The sequence below is a fragment of the Mauremys mutica genome, chromosome 16 (assembly GCF_020497125.1).
Source record: "Mauremys mutica isolate MM-2020 ecotype Southern chromosome 16, ASM2049712v1, whole genome shotgun sequence".
NCBI classification, from domain to species: domain Eukaryota; kingdom Metazoa; phylum Chordata; order Testudines; family Geoemydidae; genus Mauremys; species Mauremys mutica.
Window position 1 is genome coordinate 7,233,925 of NC_059087.1, and position 20,485 is coordinate 7,254,409.

At 41.8% G+C, this 20,485-nt stretch overlaps 1 protein-coding gene across 7 annotated transcripts in view; it reads left to right on the top strand.

The window, feature by feature from the left end:
* The window catches only part of MORN3 (MORN repeat containing 3), a 46,854-nt gene that overhangs the window by 16,291 nt on the left and 10,078 nt on the right, over positions 1-20,485 (top strand). For 6 of the 7 annotated variants that reach the window (XM_044989688.1, XM_044989689.1, XM_044989687.1 and 3 more), the window contains exons 3-6: positions 1,360-1,517; positions 5,114-5,273; positions 11,348-11,532; positions 18,796-20,065. In XM_044989688.1, the coding sequence (XP_044845623.1) occupies positions 1,360-1,517; positions 5,114-5,273; positions 11,348-11,532; positions 18,796-18,864 (572 nt within the window). In that variant the 3' untranslated portion in view covers positions 18,865-20,065. Of the gene's footprint in view, positions 1-1,359; positions 1,518-5,113; positions 5,274-11,347; positions 11,533-18,795; positions 20,066-20,485 lie in introns of those variants that run through there. The other variant, XM_044989684.1, reaches the window with a different exon arrangement.

The following is a 20,485-nucleotide window of genomic DNA, read 5'->3' on the forward strand; positions in this document are numbered from 1 at the left end:
TGCATGCCCCCCATTATTTCCTCCTTTGAGGGGGTACTACATTCTCCTCTCTATGGCAGGGGCTCTGTGAGCACCCCTGATTGTTATTCATCTATTTAAAATGTCTCAGTCATGAAGAAACAACAACATGTAATCACACTCAAAGCAAATCTTGGGAAGAAAAGATGGATTGAAAAGTCTGCATCCAAACTATTGGGTGACTGGTTAAGGGTAGAGTTGCAGAAATTAGGGTTAGTTTGTGAACAGTTTGCAAATAGAAAACAATGGTTAAATGCATCCTATAATTTATATTCACCCAGCTCTCCTGTTCTCCATGCTTCTTATGGAGGCAGCACCTTCATGGGGCAGATTTTACATTTTGCAGTGATGGGACTAGAAAAGTTTTAATTTTTTACTGATGTTGCTTGTACCAAGCCAAGTCAGTATGAATATACAAGATAAACTCAAGGGTGGGAAGAACCTCAAAGTATCAGAGCATAGAGAAACATTCTAAAATGGAGGCACTTATCCAAAACTATGGAGACTCCCACCAGGCCCCACAATCCTTCCCCTCCTCTGCCCTAAGCATTTACCTCTCACCATCTACTTGGGCAAGCCTAGAGTGCTGCAAATCCTCTCTGGTGTTATTGACATTTGGACTCTATGGAGCATGTCCCCTTTCTGTCTCCTTTCTGAGCCCCCCTTTTCCAGGCACTCCTTGTCTCTTCTCTCCTAGTGTGGCATCCCCACACTCTTAATTGACCAGTCTTTGGTTTCCTCCATGGTTCCCCATTACCTGTGCTCTCCCATGCTGCTAGTTGCTTCCTGGTTTAATAATTCCAGCAGGGAGAGCAGTGAAGAATAAAACAACAAGAAGAGAAGGGCAGACCCGGCCTCCCAGCCTCACTGTAATGGCCAGAGGTGAGAACTACAGCAAAATTAAAAATTATTGTTCAGTCTGAGCTACTTGGGGACAGATGGAGCAAAATCTGGGAGTATCGCCCCAAAACAGGACTGTTGGCAAGTATGAAAATGTAGATGTTAATGACATACAAAGGATCGGAGCAAAGAAGTAGTATTATTCCCAGTTTACAGATGGTAAACTGAGACACAGGGAGATTAAGTGACTCACCCAAAGTCACATAGGAAGTGCCTTCTCATATTCTAGATTGATCAAACTATAAAATCTTGTGTTCCTGACTGACCACTTAAATTAAAAGCTGTGCGCAGAGAGAAACATGATATTCTGTCTCTCCTGTTTATATAGTGAATGACTCCTATTTGGCCTTGTAAAAGTGCCCAGATACTTTATAAATGCTTAAAATAACAACCATATACTAGTTGATGTCTTACTGTAGCCCCTGTACTTTGTTACAACAGGTAAAGGTACACAGACCTGGAAAAGTACAGGCGCAATATATAATGGTGACTGGAAGTTTGGAAAACGGGATGGATATGGAACATACAGCATTCCTGACCCTTTAACTAAAGAATACAAGAAAGTGTATTCAGGCTGGTGGAAAAATGACAAAAAATGTGTAAGCGATCTTTGTTTCAAGTCTTTTACTTGAAATTCCCTCTCAAGATTTTAGCAAGCGGCAGAAGACGATCTCATGTTTTGAAATTAGTCCAAAATCATTGTGGAGATTTGCAAACAAAATAAAACAAACAACAAAGCTTAAAATGTTGATTTTAAAATTATATCTGTAATCTGAGGCTAAAATGCATGTGAGACCTATGAAAGCATAGTGAGGCTGTCATTATTTAGAGCTTTCTTGGCCTGCCAAGGTGCATGGGTGAAAATATGACCTTCCCTCTCCCCTTAGCTCCCAATGTTCTTGCAATTCTGTGTATGCTTTTGGTTTCCAGAACAAAATGCTTCAGTGCTTTGTTTATTTTTTTTCTATTAGATACCATAGAAGATTTAGTCTCAAAGCTTGCAGTGGACATATAATATTCTGTGATTGCTGGGAGAAGGAACAAGATTAAGCTCTCCTCCTCCTTTTGTTTACGTTTTAAATTTAATTTTGTTCTGTTGAAAAATTGACAGCCCTGGAGACTAAAATCCTTTCTCCATAGAAAAGGCCACCAGGGACAATAGCAGTTACCTGTTTGCCTACAGTGGCCTTTCAATATGTCTCTTTCCTATAGACAATTCAGTTTTCAAAGTCATTGGAACCTTGGTCTCTACTGAAATTGCCAGCAAGGAGGAGTAGTTGTAGTGGTGATCTTTTAAATGTGGGCACCTGTCCATTGACAGCTGGAATGAAATAATATATAACCAAATAGCTGTCATATCATGACTACTAACCTGGGTCACATTCAAAACTAGAAGCAGAGAGACAAAAAGGTCTGTATCCCTCAACACATCCATTTAGTTTCTACTATATTTGAATTGGGCAGAGGAAACTTGTTAAAAAAGCATGTATTAAAAGTGTTTCAAGAAGGCGCAGCTTCTTAAAATAGCTCCTTTAAGGGTCGATAGAGTATATTAGAACTATAACGCGGGTCCTTTTGGAAACCAAGAGACTACTAAAAAAGGTCAGTGTTTCAAAGAGGGTCACTCTTCATAACAGAAAAAACACCTTTGTAATAATGATTGCAGCCTTCTTACATGCAGAATCTTTTTGAGAAATATTTCCTGGTCTGCTAGTGAAAACCTCCTGTTATTCTTTGTGTCTGATCTTAAAATAATTTAACTGTCTTATATATCTAAATGGCAGGCACTTCCATGGCTCTAGACACTTGAGGGAGGCCTAATTTCTCATTCTTTGAAAATATATTTTGAGTGGTTGACCTTCAGTGAGTGATTTGTAATTACATCCTGATGCTGCTATTCCTTTACTTATATAAAAGCTTCCCATTTGCATTCTTGAAGCTCAATAAAATTAATATTCAGAAAAATCAATTCTTTCCAGAACTGATTTTATTTTTCTACTGAGATAAGATACTTTATTCCTCTGGGGAAACTCATCAATATCATGTAAATGTTTCTGACTGACAGGAATCCCCAGAGTAGGACATGCCTTTTGAGACTGCTTTTTGGCTCTTCATAACAGGTGAACCCATTGTGTTTCCTGTGTAAAATAAAATGTGTGACCTTAATCAAGGAGTCCATTAACCACAACCTAGCACTGGCACAAACTGATTGTCAACTTCAGAAGCAACACTAAGGACTGAACAGGTTATGGAGACTGCATCACCGCAAAAAATAGACCCTTCATGACAAGATTGAAACACATAGCAGGGGGCAGCATGGATGAAGCTTGGACTGATGTACCTGTTGTATGGATAAACAGAATACTTCCCTCTCCATGGCTATCAATACAACAACTTTTGACAGTGCTAAATTCATTATTAAATCTTTAAAAAAGAAAGGAGGGAAGCACAAAAACTTTTGAGGGGAATTTCATGTGTTTATGATTTTTTAGGGTGGGTAAAGAATCAGGGAACAGTGCAGATTCTCTGCTCTGAGCTAAAGTAGAACTGAGTTTTCTGTTTCTGTGCTGCAGTCTTTGTTAGGTTGTTTTCTCCTCAAAGTGTTGTGTTGTAGTTACTGTAGGTGTTTTCTGATGTTGCAGCTTACAAGATAATGTGCTATTAAGTGGGAGTGCTAGAATAGAACAGTCAAATTCTGGTTCTCCAACATTTTCTGTTTTTTTCCAATTAATGGTCTCCTTTCTTAATAGTGGAAATGCTTCTGCTTTTGTTGTTGTTTTATCCTTTTTATTTTTGGATTTTATGTAGTATTCATAAAACACAAAGGAAAGAAAGGAGGTTGGACTGCAGGAGAGGAGGAACTTACTGTTCCATTTCTCCCATTTATAATGCCAAGTGGAGGATCCCACCCCACCTCAAAGTTGAAGGCTTGTCTACATGGGGATAGTCAGGAAAGTTAAGATAACTTCACACCAATAGTTAATTTAAGACACCTGTGGGCATTCCTCATTCAGATGTAAAGTGGAGTTAGTTTGCTTTATTTTAGGGGATTAAAATGAGAGCATCCCCAGAGGGGTTTAATGCATGTTAATTTCACATCATTAGTTAATTAGTCTTAACTTCCCTGAGTTTCCCTGTATAGACAAGCCCTGAGAGAAGATCCAGGAAAATGAGTGTTTGCTCTTGGCCCTGCTGATGTCTTGTTTGCTTTATCCTGTTATGTATAGCAGTGCAGGAGAGGCACAGGAATCTCATCGAAACTTATACACACACCCCACCCTCCTGAGACCACAGAACAAAGAAGGTAGGAGGAGACAAAATGGTGGGCAGAGAAGCTCAGGAGCAGAAGAAGGAACCATTTTGTGGATTTATGTGGCTATTTGACAAAAAGATTAATTATGCAACTATGTGTGTATCTGCAAATTGGCATTATACATAGGATCCTGGGCTCTGCAGAGATTCAATAGGCTATTGGGGTATGGAAAGAGGATATAAAACTGAAAAAAGGGATGAAATGATAAAAGTTCTGACAGTGAGACTTTTCCCGGGATCTTTAGTATCTAGTAGAGATCCTTAGTCTCCCAAGAGTCAGTGGTCCATTGCTTGGGACTAGGAAAGGTACTGTATCTCTTGAGGGGTCATAGAATCCCCATTTTTAAAGGACATCCCTTATTTGGTGCCCAAGTCTGTATATCAGTAAGACCCAATTTGATCATACACTATGATATAAATTTATGATTTTGTCCTGTGTAAGATTTTGTAACAGGAATTGTTAGGTGGAGTCCCTTAAAAATCCTTTGTCCCTGACAGTTGTCCTTTATTTTCCTGAAACATATGTTATAGGGATTGATCCTGCATTGGCCAAAGGCCCTCGCAGTCAGGACTAGGTTATTTCCTGCTCTGATTTCTGCATTTCTAAAATGATAATGTATTAGACTTAGCCAAACCTGCATTTGTTTTGGAGATTCTCTCCCTTTCCACACATGGGTTGGTGCTTTTACTCTTTTATTATAAAACATAACATATAACATATTTACACTGTTTTGAACAGCTTCTGAGTCTGGATGCCATTAGTAATGTATACAAATAATAATGAGCAAGTTAGTGGCAGACCAGAGAACAGAACCCAGGAGTCCAGACGTTTGTTTTTAATGCAGAGAATGTTAAAGTGAGAACTGTAACCTTTTAATTTTAGGGCTATGGAATTAAGTTTTACTCGGACTTGGAATATTATGAAGGGGAATGGAGTAGCGGGAAAAGAAGCGGCTGGGGCAGAATGTACTACAAGGATGGATCCATCTATGAAGGACAATGGTTGGAAGACCAACACAGTGGCCAAGGAATGCTTCGCTTAAGTAGGTTCCAACAGCTTCTACACTTGAGACATTTGCTGGAACTTTGTCTTGACCACCAGCACCCCATTTTGTCTTGATATCTAGGTAATACCTCCACCATCCCTAAGTATGACCTATTAGGGGTGTGGATTCCTCCCCAAACCTCTCCCGCCAGTTTTGGTCTTGGATTCCAGAGCGAGGGGGAGCATCTGCTGGATGGCATTGTTTTATCTCTTCGCTCCACAAAGATGGCGAGCTAATGCTACCCCTGTACAGCTCTGAGTGTCTCAAGCCAACACACATGTAACTTATGCTTACAATAGTAGTAAATTGCCAGAATGGGCAGAAAGGCAGGTTAGAGGATATACTACTTGTATGAGTAAAGAACAAATGTCTCTGGGATCAAACCAAATGCTTTGCCAAACACACTTTCTAACTGGTGCATCTGACAAGAAGTTTGGTTTCTCCAGTATTTATTTTTTCTGACTTTGTGTTTATTTTGCTTTTCTTTAAAGGGATAAAACTTGTTTGTTGTTTGTTTCTTGTTGATTGTTAATCAATGGTTTTAAACATCGTCCCTCTCCAAAGCCCTGTGCTCATTGGGATGAGTCCCCAACAAACACAGGGGATCTTCAGGGTTCAACACTAACCCAGAAATAACACAATATGTATGAATTGGAAATTTCAGGGAGAGTCTCATCATAAAAATAGAATTTTGGACTTTTGGTTTGGTTGGAGTTTGACCACATGTAATCTAAAGATAAGAATCCCAATCTTTCTCAGATAGAAGATTTTGTGTTTCAGGAAGATTTTAGAAGGAAATATTAGCTCCAGTGTTATGTGGGTCTTCATCTAATTGTTTCCCCAAGTGAATGCCATACTAGTAAACTGTTAAAGCAAAGCAGCGAGGAAGTGTAAGCAATACCTTTAATATGCATTGCATACACACCAGAATATCACCTTTGCTATACATGTAAATTCACGTTAGACCAATGATTCATCTTTGTTAAATCAACACTGTCAGGAGTCTACCCTCACTTGAAACTGGGCGGTTTCAAAGTGAGGACCCGCATGTCTTTCCCCCACCCCAAAATCCTAGGGTAGGTCTCCCCTTCGGCTGCCACCACCCGGTCAATTCCGTGGGCCGGGACACCCCTGTTTCCCCCCTTGGGAACACAGATCAATTCACAGAGGAGGAACCTCCCCCCCTCTTCCCTCTCTCCAGCCTGCTTTGGAGACAGAGTTGCCTGGATTCAAACGCCTTGAATCTCTACACACAGGGAAGCAGCCCACTTCCCCCTCCCCTTCCCCTGAATTTCCCCAAGGGAAGGAATTAACCAAGTCCAAAGAAAAGAAAGAATTTATTAAGAGAACAAAAGAAAATACAGAATCTCTATGAATCCAAGCTGGGCACTCATAGGGTATAACCTTATCAATCTCTGGAGAGAATCCCCTCTCCCCCTTTTCTCAGTAAAAGCAATATCAGCAAACAGGAATAAAGCATTTCCTTTAGCAAACACACAATTGCAAATATAGAAATCAAATCATAAGACTAATTCGCCTTTCTAATTAATACTCACTATTAATTAGTAGAAACTACTCCAGGAGAACTTGGAGGCATGACTGTCTTCTATTAGATCCAAAAACAGTTCTCACCCAGACAAAGGCTTCCCTCCACAGAGATTTGAAAAAAATCTTATCTCTGATTGGTCCTCTGGTCAGGTGGTCACCAGGTACTACATGTTAACCCTTTACAGGTAAAACAGACCTTAACCCTTAACTATCTGTTTATGACACGCCCCCCAAATCGTCAACAGTGGGAACTACTGGTGGTGATTTTCTCCTAGCACTGTAACATAAACAGATAAACAAAACACATGCACTATTACATATACTACTAAGTATGTAAACAACAAGATTTTTGACACTGAAGAACACTTTGTATGCATTTGAGCGGACATACTTGGCATTGTGCTTGCCCATCCCCTCCCAGTGGAAGGAATGTTTTTAACCTGTTTTTGCTTTGTTGACCCCAGAATGCCCCCTGGGATGTCAGGGCCCAAGCTTAAGAGCTTGTCCCAGTACTTAGTTGGAACTACCAACTGTCTTTGAGGATGCTGGCCTTCCTGGTGTCCACCAGAAAGAATGTGCTTATATAAAAGTCCTTGTTTTACAACAAACTGGAATTGGGTAGAAGAGCTGAGAGGCGGTGGGTTGCTGCGTGCCGCCGCCCAAGCTTTCTTAAGGCAACAAGTAAGAAAAAGAGAATGCTCCCTTCAGCGTAGCCCAGCTGAAAAAAATTCCTTCTAACAATGGGATCGAAACTCCGCTGCCACCATGTCAGGAGTCTACCCTCACTTGAAACTGGGCGGTTTCAAAGTGAGGACCCGCATGTCTTCCCCCCACCCCAAAATCCTAGGGTAGGTCTCCCCTTCGGCTGCCACCACCCGGTCAATTCCGTGGGCCGGGACACCCCTGTTTCCCCCCTTGGGAACACAGATCAATTCACAGAGGAGGAACCTCCCCCCCTCTTCCCTCTCTCCAGCCTGCTTTGGAGACAGAGTTGCCTGGATTCAAACGCCTTGAATCTCTACACACAGGGAAGCAGCCCACTTCCCCCTCCCCTTCCCCTGAATTTCCCCAAGGGAAGGAATTAACCAAGTCCAAAGAAAAGAAAGAATTTATTAAGAGAACAAAAGAAAATACAGAATCTCTATGAATCCAAGCTGGGCACTCATAGGGTATAACCTTATCAATCTCTGGAGAGAATCCCCTCTCCCCCTTTTCTCAGTAAAAGCAATATCAGCAAACAGGAATAAAGCATTTCCTTTAGCAAACACACAATTGCAAATATAGAAATCAAATCATAAGACTAATTCGCCTTTCTAATTAATACTCACTATTAATTAGTAGAAACTACTCCAGGAGAACTTGGAGGCATGACTGTCTTCTATTAGATCCAAAAACAGTTCTCACCCAGACAAAGGCTTCCCTCCACAGAGATTTGAAAAAAATCTTATCTCTGATTGGTCCTCTGGTCAGGTGGTCACCAGGTACTACATGTTAACCCTTTACAGGTAAAACAGACCTTAACCCTTAACTATCTGTTTATGACAAACACCAATAACCAACTTTCCATATATAAGTCACACATCTCATCTGCTTCACTCCTCCTCTAGTTTATAAATTAAATGCCTCAGTTACTAGTCAGTGCCCTTCATCTCCTATTGAAGCCTAAAAATGATCAAGACCAAAGTAAAAACAAGGATTTTGTAATAAATTACTTTGGGGTTGTAGTTATGTTATATAATGTGTATTATGTAACTATATACATACCATTTACAGATGGATTCCAGTAATTTCTAGCTGGATGCTGACATCTTAAACAATGCCTCATTACAACTCTTTTGGCATAATAAACAAAGCTGATAATCAACACCACTGACCCACTTCTTTTTCTGATGATGGGAACTCAACTTGAAACACGCCTCCCACTTATAGTAATCTACAACATTAAAAAATTAAACCATCAGGCATCATGTTCTGAGCATTAATTGATAACACAGTACTGTCAGTTGAGGGCCACAATTTTTTAACTTTGTGAAGGCTTCAGGTTTGACATGCCTATATATGTTATAGTTTTAAAAAGTTGATTTTTAAACATTTTCTCTAATTTTCATAGCTATATTATTCTCAGTTTGTCATGTTTGGTACCATTGCATTTGTGGGAGAAAGGGCTTTAGAATTATACCCAGTTTGACCCATTTCTGACACAGTATTGTCAAAATTTCCACCAACTGGAGGACATGGAGCTGGGAGCCAGGGAGCAGCATGTCCTCTTGTGACCCTGCAGACGGTAACACCATTGAAATTATGATTTTGTAGATTTTTGCAAATCAAATGACACCTCCCTTACCTTTGTGTCATTAAGTTGCCCACACAATTACACGTGCTCCCAGCCTATCAAGGCTGAGTCATTGGCTGCTGTCTTCTCTCTGTTTCAGAGCCCAGCTACTTCTGTCACAGCCTGGAACTGATTATAAGCTGGATTCCTTGTGGTTAAAATTAGCCAGCACAATTATTTGATGCCCACAAGCTTAATATATTCAGCTCAGTCTCTGGAAACATGCCCACGTGCTGAAAGCTTTGCAATGGGGAAAGAAAAGCAGTTCTTCAATGGAGGTCATGATGAGCTGCAACCCAAGATTAAATTGCTTATACTGGCAGAATGCCTGGAGAGGATGATCTTAGACTAGGGAATCACACTGATTTACTGGCTCAGTTATAGTCCATTACAGGAAGATTTTAAACCAAACCATAGCAAATGTACAACAGAGACCAAGGCTATGAACAATAGTGTTTCAACTGCCATGGAAAGAGTACAGATAAGACTTCCAGTATTTCAATTTATCCTGAGTGTTAGCCCCATTCTATCAATCAGGGCCAGCCTCATGACTTACTGGGTCTCCAAGCTGCTGGGACAAGAGAACAGAAAGGATCAGAGCCTGAGTGGACCTTCTGGCCATCTAGGTGCTGGATGAAACTTCATTAAATGTGCCATCCTCATTATCCCCAGCTCCCTTCTACAAACCCAGGCTAACCTATCTTTGTAATATCCATAGGGTGACCAGATGCTAAGGGGAAAATATTGGGACTGCCACGGGGGGGTGGGGTGGGAATTTGTTTTTTTTTACACTCACCCGTCTGGGAGTTCGGCGGCAATTCGGCAGAGAGCCTTTCTGTTGCAGACGGCCTTCAGTAGTATTTTGGCGGGGGGTAATAAAGCTTGCCACCAAAGACAGAAGCACCCACTGCTGAAATACCACCAAAGACCGTCCACGACTGAAGGACTCTCAGCCGAATTGCTGCAGAAGACCAGGAAACAAAATATCGGGACAAATGGCGTCCCAACCGTACTCTGATCGGGACGCGGGACAAACTCCTCAAAATCGGGACAGTCACGATTTTATCAGGATGTCTGATCACCCTAAATATCCACCTTCAAAAGACCACAGAGTGGTCCACTTTCTATTCTGTTGCCTTTACCAAGTGCTGACAATTCCCAAATACCCCAATGTTCTATGCAGTGTTAGCCCAAAAGTGTCCCCACCACCACCAATGCAAAGGATGCTGAAGCTCGCCTGGACCCACAGGTGCCTCCAACCAGTGTTATAAGAAACGTAGATAGAAATTAACATTATTTTGGAGGGAGTGTGTTGTGACCAGAAACACTGCAGCTGGGAAAGAGATGCTCAAGAGTGGTCGGTTATGAAATGATCATGATGGTGACCCCTATGATATTCCAGCATCCCTCAGAGCTAAAGTCCTAGGTGACTGCCATAATCACAGATCTAAAGCCACCCCTGTGAAGGCTCTCTCATTTCCTTGCAGCTCTGTTTTGTGTGTAGGTGGAACTCTTTCCTGTCCATCATGGTCTGAGTTTTAAGCAATATGGAGTATAAAACTGTGTAAAAAAGAGTCTTACTTCTGTATGCAGAAAAATTGTAGGAGCTACAGTAGAGCTGAGCAAATAATTTGTACATGTAATTTATCTAACAAATGTATTTTCTGTGCATGAAATGTCCATGAACAAATCACATTTTCTGTGCATATTCTTAAACAGTGGTTCATTCACAAGAAGTTAACTACAAGTATTTGAAATTCAGATTATTTTGATTAGACACAAAGGTCACCCAATATCTTCCTGTTTCCTGACTGCATGAGGAGAATTCTTAGAGCCAGGATTCCAGTGTGAATAGTTGTGATTATAGATCTGAATTTGTATTCCCTAACTTTTCTGCAACATTTGTTTAAAATTTGCTATTCCTCAGCACTAAATGTGTTTATTTAGAATATTTGTGGAAAGTGAATACAACATGCATGTGAACACAGTAAAGTGAATCAATGCAACACTTAAAATAAATATTTGTCTACATTTTTGCTCCATTAGATTTCCCCTTATGGATGGAGCCAGGCAGAAGATTTATGTATATGTTGACTTATCTGTGTTTTGTTGATTTGTTTAAATTCTATTCACCTAATGAAAATGTGCACCCTTTCATTGTCTGTCCACATCTTTATTTGACCCATTACAGCAAATGAAAATCGGTATGAAGGAACATGGAAAGATGGAAAAAAACATGGCCTAGGAAAGTTTTTCTACCTGAATAAAGGCCAGTTGTTTGAAGGTTTCTGGGTAGCAGATATTCCGAAGTGTGGAACTATGATTGACTTTGGACGAGAAGAAGTTCCTACTCCTACACAGTATCCAATACCCAAGGTAGCTCTGCTTGGAAATTTAACCTTTGGTGTTTTCACAGACAGCACAAATTACAGCTGTCACCATTAGATTTTAAGCCATCTAAGTAGTATTTATTTCTTCTTTGAGTGATTGTGTCCACATGGATTCCTCACTCATGGTGTGTGATATCCCCATTGCATGTAAGATTGGATTCCTTTGGCCAGCGATGTCTTTTAAGACCCCACCAGTGCCCTAGATGTCCTTGTGTCCCCCTACCCAGGATATAAACGATGAAGTGGGCCCAATTGTTACTGCCTATGGCAGCGAGACAAAATCCTACTTAACTTTTAGTTTGCCTGTTGCCTTTAAAAACATTCAAACTTTTTTTTTACACTATTTTTGTTCCCTTTTCCCCCTAGGTAATTAGTAGGCTCCCTGGTACTGGGATTTAAGCTGTTATGGAAGAAAGCTAAATCTTCAGGGTTTAAGACAAGCCTCTCTTATAATGCTTCTATGCAACTCAGTGGTGGACACTCTACACTTGAGATGAGTTGAAGACATGTCAACTCTAGTCTCAGTTCTGAGGTTCCTGGAGAGGGAAGCCCATGTCTCAACTTGTCTCTGGAGCAATGCTTCTTCCTACCTCTTCTTGAAGAATTTGACAAGTGGATCAGAATTGACAACTGGGGTCTCTTAGAGATCTCAGACCTGGAGTTCAGGGTGGATCGTGGCTCAACTGGGGCACTAGCTAAGAGGGGCATGGAGGGAGGACTGAGCCTTAGCTACAGCCTTCTTCTCCATGTCTGAGGAGGGTTTCATTAAATGCTCCTAAAGAAATAACTTTAGGCAGGCATCCCTAGCCTTCTGAGTCAGCTAGGGGAAAAAGCAGCAAATGGAGCAAAGCTCAGGGATATCCCTTTTGCCTCAAGGGACTTATAAAATCATAGAACTGGAAGGGACCTCAAGAGGTCATCTAGTTCAGTCTCCTGCACTCATGGCAGGACTAAGTATTTCTAGATCATCCCTGACAGGTGTTTGTCTAACTTGCTCTTAAAGAGCTCCAATAATGGAGATTCTACAACCTCCCTGGGCAATTTATTCCAGTGCTTAACCACCCTGACAGTTAGTAAGTTTTTCCTAATGTGCAACTTAAACCACCCTTGCTGCAATTTAAGCCAATTGCTTCTTGTCCTATCCTCAGAGGTTAAGGAAAACCATTTTTCTCTCCTCCTCCTTGTAACAATCTTTCATGTACTTGAAAACTGTTATCATGTCCCCTCTCAGTCTTCTTTTCTCCAGACTAAACAAGCCCAGTTTTTTTCAATCTTCCCACACAGTCATGTTTTCTAGACCTTTAATAATTTTTGTTGCTCTTCTCTGGACTTTCCCAAGTCCACATCTTTCCTGAAATGTGACACTCAGAACTGGACACAATACTTCAGGCTTAATCAGCGCAGAGTAGAGAGGAAGAATTACTTCTCATATCTTGCTTATAACACTCCTGCTAATAAATCCCAGAATGACATTTGCTTCTTTTGCAACAATGTTACACTTCTCCCCAGTTCAGGAACCCCCACCCTCTTGGGACCTCAGTATAATAATAACAGGTTGTTGTGTTCCTTCTTTGAGCCCTTAGCACCCTTTACCCTATACCACCTATCAATGAAAGCTGCCCCTTTAGTATCTATTACATCATCTCAAAGGGTAGGGGAGATTCAGGCTCTTATGGTGGGTCCCCTTTATACAGTGTTTAATTAGAACAGTGTTATTCCCAGGCCTCATCCCCAATTCCTAGCCACAATTGTTTCAGAATTCCATATGAACTAAATTAATTAATTTACCAGTTTTCTTCCCCAAGCCTCACTCAACTCCAGGGAGGGGACTTTGTAAGCTTGATATAGTAAGGGCATTACCATACTACTTTAACAGAACAAAATCATTCAGGAACAACCTAGACTGTTTGTGGCCTTTGCAGAAAGGGTTAAGGGTCAGGCAATACAGATCCTCACACAGATTATGAAAATGGGACTCCAACTGTATAAGAACATGTTACAAACTAGCCAACTTAGAGCTACTTAGCCACATTACTGCTCATTCTGCTAGGGTTCAGGCAGGCTCTGCTGCCTGGTTGAAGAATGTCCCTATTTCTGAAATGTGTAGGGCAACTATGTGGAGCTCAGTCGACACATTTACAAGACACTATTCTTTGGTAGAAGCTTCCAAGTTGGATCCCTGTTTTGGTAGAGGTGTCCTGCAGTCATTGTTTAAGTAGGACTCCTCACACCCACCTCCATTCAAAGATTGCTATTTCACCAGGAGGGGAACCCATGTGGCTAGTCACTCAAAGAAGAAAGAACGATTATGTGCCTTACCCTAACTATGGTTCTTTGAGATGTGTTGTCCACATTAAATCCACAACCTGTTCTCCTTCCTCACTAATATGGGGAATTCTGTATTGGCAAAGGAACTGAGGGACAATTGGGCCTACTGCCTTTTGTGCTCAGTTTGGGGGGGGAGGAGCAGGCACAAGAACATCTAGGCGCAGCCCCAGTGGACACTGTTGGCCAAAGGATCTTGAACATGTGCACCAAGAGTGCAATCTATGTGGTCAACACATACCAAAGAACCAAAGTTACTATAAAGCAATGTTTTTTCCTCCCTTTGGTACAGTTAAAAGAGCTCACCACAACCAATGCTTGACCAACTCAAGCCTCACCAAAACCCAATATTACATCTTTTCTCTGCTCATTCCTTTGTCTAGTTTAGATATCAAGAGCTTTGGGGGCATTGGTCTTTTTTTATAGGTCTGTAAGTAGTAGGCAAACCCATGGTGCTGCAGAAATAATAAACATTGAATGGTCACTATGGAAAAATAGTCTAGATCTTAGTTGCAAAGGAACATTTAGTTGTGACCAGAAAGAGTGCAATGTACACAACTAAAAATATGTACCTTTCAAGGCTTCTCAGAGATCATGCAATAGAACTCCCTCTTTAATGATCCATCTTAAGAGTAATTGGATGAATTAGCTTTTCCATTGAAGGAGGATGTTCAGTTTTAGTTATTTATTTAAATTCACTACCAATTAAATTATAACACATCCACACAAGGCTCTGTTCCTGCTCTGTGAACATAAGAAAGGTCCATTTAGCCCAGTATTGTCTTCCAACAGTGGCCAATGCCAGGTGCTTCAGAGGGAATGACCAGAAGAGGTAATCAAGTGATCCATCCCCTGTTGCCCATTCCCAGCTTCTGGCAAACAGAGGCTAGGGACACCATCCCTGCCCATTCTGGCTAATAGCCATTGCTGGACCCATCCTCCATGAACAAAGAGAAAGTATCCACCTCCACTATAGCTATAGCACTTTTCTTCCTCGTCCCCAAAACTCGCATCCCTGTTGCATGCTACTCCATTGACGGATTCAAAGCACAAGGGTGGGGTAGTGGTGGCTGCACCACCTAGAATGGCATGCAGCTCATCTGACCCAGAGCGGCCGTTTGCCTCTCTGTTTTTTTGGTAGGCTTGCCTCAGCTCCTTAAGTTTCACATGGCACTGCTGCAGGTCCCTGTTATAGCCTCTGTCCTTCATGCTCTTTGAGATTTTTTCAAATGTTTGGGCATTTCATCTTTTGGAATGGAGTTCTGATAGCACAGATTTATCTCCCCATACAGCGATCAGATCCCGTACCTCCTGTTCGGTCCATGCTGGAGCTCTTTTGCGATTCTGGGACTCCATCATGGTCACCTCTGCTGATGAGATCTGCACTCACCTGCAGATTGCCACACTGGCCAAACAGGAAATGAGATTCAAAAGTTTGCAGGCCTTTTCCTGTCTACCTGGCCAGTGCATCGGAGTTGAGAGCGCTGTCCAGAGCGGTCACAATGGAGCACTCTGGGATAGCTCCCGGAGGCCAATACTGTTGAATTGCGACCACACTACCCCAAATTCAACCCGGCAAGGTCAATTTCAGCGCTAATCCCCTCGTTGGGGGGAAGAGTACCAAAACTGATTTTAACAGCCCTTTAAGTCGAAAATAACAGCTTCATTGTGTGGAAGGGTGCAGGGTTAAATCGATCTAATGCTGCTAAATTTGACCTAAACTCGTAGTGTAGACCAGTGCTAAGAGGCAAAAAAAACCCCAAAAAGCAGGGATAAATGGTCAATTTTCAGCCTGACAAAGGGTTAGAGATGGCCTAAAATTCTGCACCAGCACCAGTGTTGTTTACTATATTTATTAATGACCTGGCAAAGGGAGTGAACAGTGAAGTGCCAAAACTTGCAGATGGCACAGAATTATTTAGATTACTTAAAACTAGAGAGATTGAGAGAAACATCAGAGGAACCTGATGTTTAAAGAATTAAAGACTCATATGCAAGGCAATGCACATTCGAAGAAATAAATGGAACTACTCTTCCCCGTTGCTTGATTCTTAATTAATTATAACCACTGAGGACAGACCTGGGTGTCACTGCAGACAACACAGTGAAAACCTATAGCAAACAATTCAAAAGTGATAGGCTGTATAAGGAATAGAATAGAAAATACTGAAAAGGTTATACAAAGCCATGGAACATTGTCATACTGTGGTCAGTTCTGATCATCCTATATGAAAAGAGGATAGAGGAGAAATAGAGAAAGGGTCCAGAGGCAGATGACAAAAATAGTTTGAGGCACAGAAAGACATAATGAAGAAACATTAAAATTACTGGTAATGTTTAGTTTAGAGGTGAATAATGGAACAATGGAAGCATAAAAATAATTAATTGTAATAGGAAACAGCTTTCTTCCACAACAGTTAATCTGTGTAATTTGGTGTTTATAAATTTAAAAAAAGAATTAGATATTTATATGGATGATGACATTCAGTTACATTAAGTAGGATTTTTTTTAAAAGAGGGGATATAAACCCTCATGCTTCAGGGGATAAACTAACCACTAATTGACTAGGATTAGGACGAAACTTTCCCAGTAGGCAAGTTATTCCATCATTTTCTACGCTGAGTTTTTTTCCACTTTCATTAGAAGCAACTGATACTAGCCACTGCCAGAGACAGTCCCCATTTGTTGACTGTAGACAAATAGGTCACAATTCCCCTGTTGTCAAAAATATGCCTGTGACTTTACCACATTTTTCCTCTCTAGTCTGTTAACAGGATCTACAAGTCAACATCTATCATGCAAACCACTGTGGCAGGCCTAGGTTATACTTTGTCTAGACTATGTACTTGCTAAGGTAGCACCCACACAGCCTATACATAGGTAGTAAAAGGAGAAGTAAAAAACGGTTACTCACCTTTTGTAACTGTTGTTCTTCGAGATGTGTTGCTCATATGCGTTCCAATTAGGTGTGCACGCACTGCATGCACGGCCATTGGAAAGTTTTCCCCTAGCAGCATCCATTGGGTCGGCTGTGAAGCCCCCTGGAGTGGTGCCTCCATGGTGCTCAATATATGACCCTGCCGAACCAGTGCCTCCTCAGTTCCTTCTTGCTGGCTACTCCAACAGAGGGGAAGCAGGGTGGGTTTGGAATGGATATGAGCAACACATCTCGAAGAACAACAGTTACAAAAGGTGAGTAACCATTTTTTCTTCTTCGAGTGATTGCTCATATCGATTCCAATTAGGTGACACCCAAGACTTACCTAGGCGGTGGGGTCGGAGTGAAGGAGTGCAGATTGTAGCACTGCTCTACGAAGGCCGCGTCGTTTCTGGCATGCTGGACGATTGCGTAGTATGAGGTGAAGGTATGCACTGAGGACCAAGTCGCTGCCCTGCATATTTCTTGGACAGGCACCTGGGCCAGGAACACTGCTGATGTGGCCTAGTGGAGTGTGCGGTGAGAGCTGGGGTCAGCACCCTGGCCAGCTCATAGCAAGTGCAGATGCAGGATGTGATCCAGGCGGATATTCTCTGAGAGGAGACCAGGAGGCCTTTCATCTGGTCCGCTACCACTACAAATAGCTGGGTTGATCTTCTGAATGACTTAGTGCGTTCGATGTAGAAAGCCAGGGCTCTGCGGACATTGAGGGAATGCAGCCGTTGTTCCTGGGGACCAGCATGAGGTTTCGGGTAAAAGACAGGCAGGAAAATGTTCTGGCTGGTGTGAAAGTTTGACACCACCTTGGGGAGGAAGGCCGGGTGCAGTCTGAGTTGTACCTTATCCCTGTGGAAGACCACGTAAGGCATGTCCAAGGTGAAGGCCTTCAGCTCAGAGACTCGTCTTGTGGATGTAATGGCAACCAGGAAAGCTGTCTTCCAGGAAAGATACAGGAGGGAGCACGTGGCCAGTGGTTCAAACGGGGGCCCCATGAGCCTCGAAAGGACCAGGTTAAGATCCCAGGCAGGGATAGGCTGATGGACCTGAATGCATAGATGGTCTAAGCCTTTGAGAAAGCGACCGTCCATAGGGTTGGTGAAGACAGAGCAGCCAGACGCACCCAGGTGGAAGGCCAAGATGGCAGCGAGATGAACTCTTACGGAGGACACCGCCAGACCTTGCTGTTTCAGGTGCAGGAGGTAATCCAAAATGAGGGGTACCTGTGCCTGGAGGGGAGGAGGGTGCAGCACTGGTCACATCAACACAAAAATCTTTTCCACTTCACCAGATATGTGGCTCTAGCGTAGAGCTTCCTGCTGCCTAGCAAGACCTGTCTTACTTGGTCCGAACACAGAAGATCCATGGGGTTCAGCCATGCAGCTTCCAGGCCGTGAGGTGGAGAGACCATAGTTTAGGATGATAGAGGCGACCGTAGTCCTGAGTGAGTAGGTTGGGGAGAAGAGGCAACGTGACCAGTATGTCCACCGACAGCTCCAGCAGTGTGGTGTACCAGTGCTGGCAAGGCCATGCTGGAGCTATCAGAATCAAGCTAGGGAAACTTGGACAACTCGCTAAGCAAGACGCCACAGTTCCAATGACCATCATGGGTGGTAAGAAGGAACTCAGGGGGAACTGGGTCGGCAACGTCATATATTGAGCGCCATGGAAGTGCCACTCCAGGGGGCTCCACAGTTGACCCAAGGGATGCTGCTAGGGGAAAACTTTCCGATGGCCGTGCATGTAGCACGCAAACACCTAATTGGAATCGATATGAGCAATCACTCGAAGAAGAATAGATAGGCACTTGCTGTCATCATAAAATTAGGAAAGCATAGAAAGTGTTTTCAAGTATTTAGTGAAAGACTTCAGGATAAATTAAAGTCCAGTTAAGAGGGAGATTCTACAGCAGCTCTTGAATAATCAGTGTTTACAAATCCTGAGTTTCTTTAATTACATTGCGTAAAATATTTGTGTTTTTAATTTAGATTGAACTGGCCAATCCAGATGATGTTTTAGAAGAGCCCCAAGCAATGCTTGATGACAGTCAAGAATGAGAAAAGGCTGCTGATAAAGATATGAGAAAAGAACACAAGACTCATTGTTACTTCTTCATTTGAATCATCTTTTTAGATCCATGGTATATGAGACGGTGTGTTTTGTAAAGCAGAGAAGCAGCACCGAAGCCACTTTGGTCTCAAGAAATTAATTAATTCCTCAAAACTGCCACAATGTACACTTCATTCTGTATTTCTATTTGGACAGGATCCATTTTACTCAGGAGTTTAGAAGCTGGGGAGGCCTTATAGGAAGAAATAATTCTGTCCATGTATAAATTAAAAGTAGGTGTTGATCTCCTTTGACACTATATTATAGAAAACCTATGTCTGATTGTAAACCAATTTCCAGGCTCTTTTAATACCAGATGGCCATGGTCAAGTGGGCTGAAAGCCAAGCACACTCTATCCATACTTTCAAGTTCCAGTCACAAGAATTAAAGTCATGGCACTCTGAATTAAAGTCATTCTGGAAGGTCTGTATTTTTATTTTCTTCAAACCACAGCACTAACTCAATGTAATGCTAGTGCTACTGTTCAAATTAAAAACAGACTAGTACAGACGGGTCAATGGACATATGTGCTGGCATAGATGTCAGCTTGGTATTGCAGAAAGAGATGCATTCTGCTGGTGGATGCAGTTAGAGTTTTTATATGGGCTTGCTTGACCTTGCCTTTTATACATCCCAAGAGTATTAATTTAGTTTGCAAATTTATGTACATAGAGGTAGCTTTATTGGAACTAAGAATCATTTTAATGCTGCACTGAACACCATTTAAAAAAATTAAATGAAAATGTGAGATGGAAGCTGGTTTGCAGCCAGACACAGGACTGACATACTGTAGTGTGTTACAAAGAGGTCATTTTTCAGCAAAACAGCCATTCCCAAAACACTACCTATAAGTGCCAGGTTTACAATAACGTCCATTTAGTTACGGGGAGACGATTTCTTCCCAAAGTGACTTCTAGTCTTGATCCAAAAGGCTGCAGGTTTCATACAAGAAATTCCTTATAATCCTACAGAAGTATTTTCTAGCTCAGTTTGAAAGGGAGGTAATAGCTGTGACCTTGCACTTTATGATTTTATGAAAATATGCTAATGAGAGTGAATATAATATAACTGGAATATGCTTCATGCAAAAGGTCTCTTGTAAGGTATCATTACAAAGTTTATAATCTACTGAGTGTTCATCCTATTTGTATGAATGTATCATTCTTGTATCTGAAACTAGAAATATTAAATATAACTCTGAGGGCCTATTGTAATTATGCAAAGTGTGGGCTATTAATGGTGGTTTGGAATCTTGATGTCTCCCATCAACCAGGACAATTGACTGTGGATGGCTCTGTTTGCAAGCAGGCCTTTCTGAGAGTCAGGATGGGAGGAATGAAGGCTTGAGGTCTTACAGTGACATGTGATCATGTCACCTGAACTGGAATCCATCTTTAACCTGGTGTTTTTCCATTGAGAAGGAGGGGTGGGAACCCAGAGGAACAAAGGATTCATGCCTTATACAAAAGATATATAAGTGGGTGGAACAGAACAAGGGGGTGGCCATCATGAGAAATCCCCTAGCTACCACCTGAGCTGGAACAAGGGCTGTACCATGGGGAAAGGAT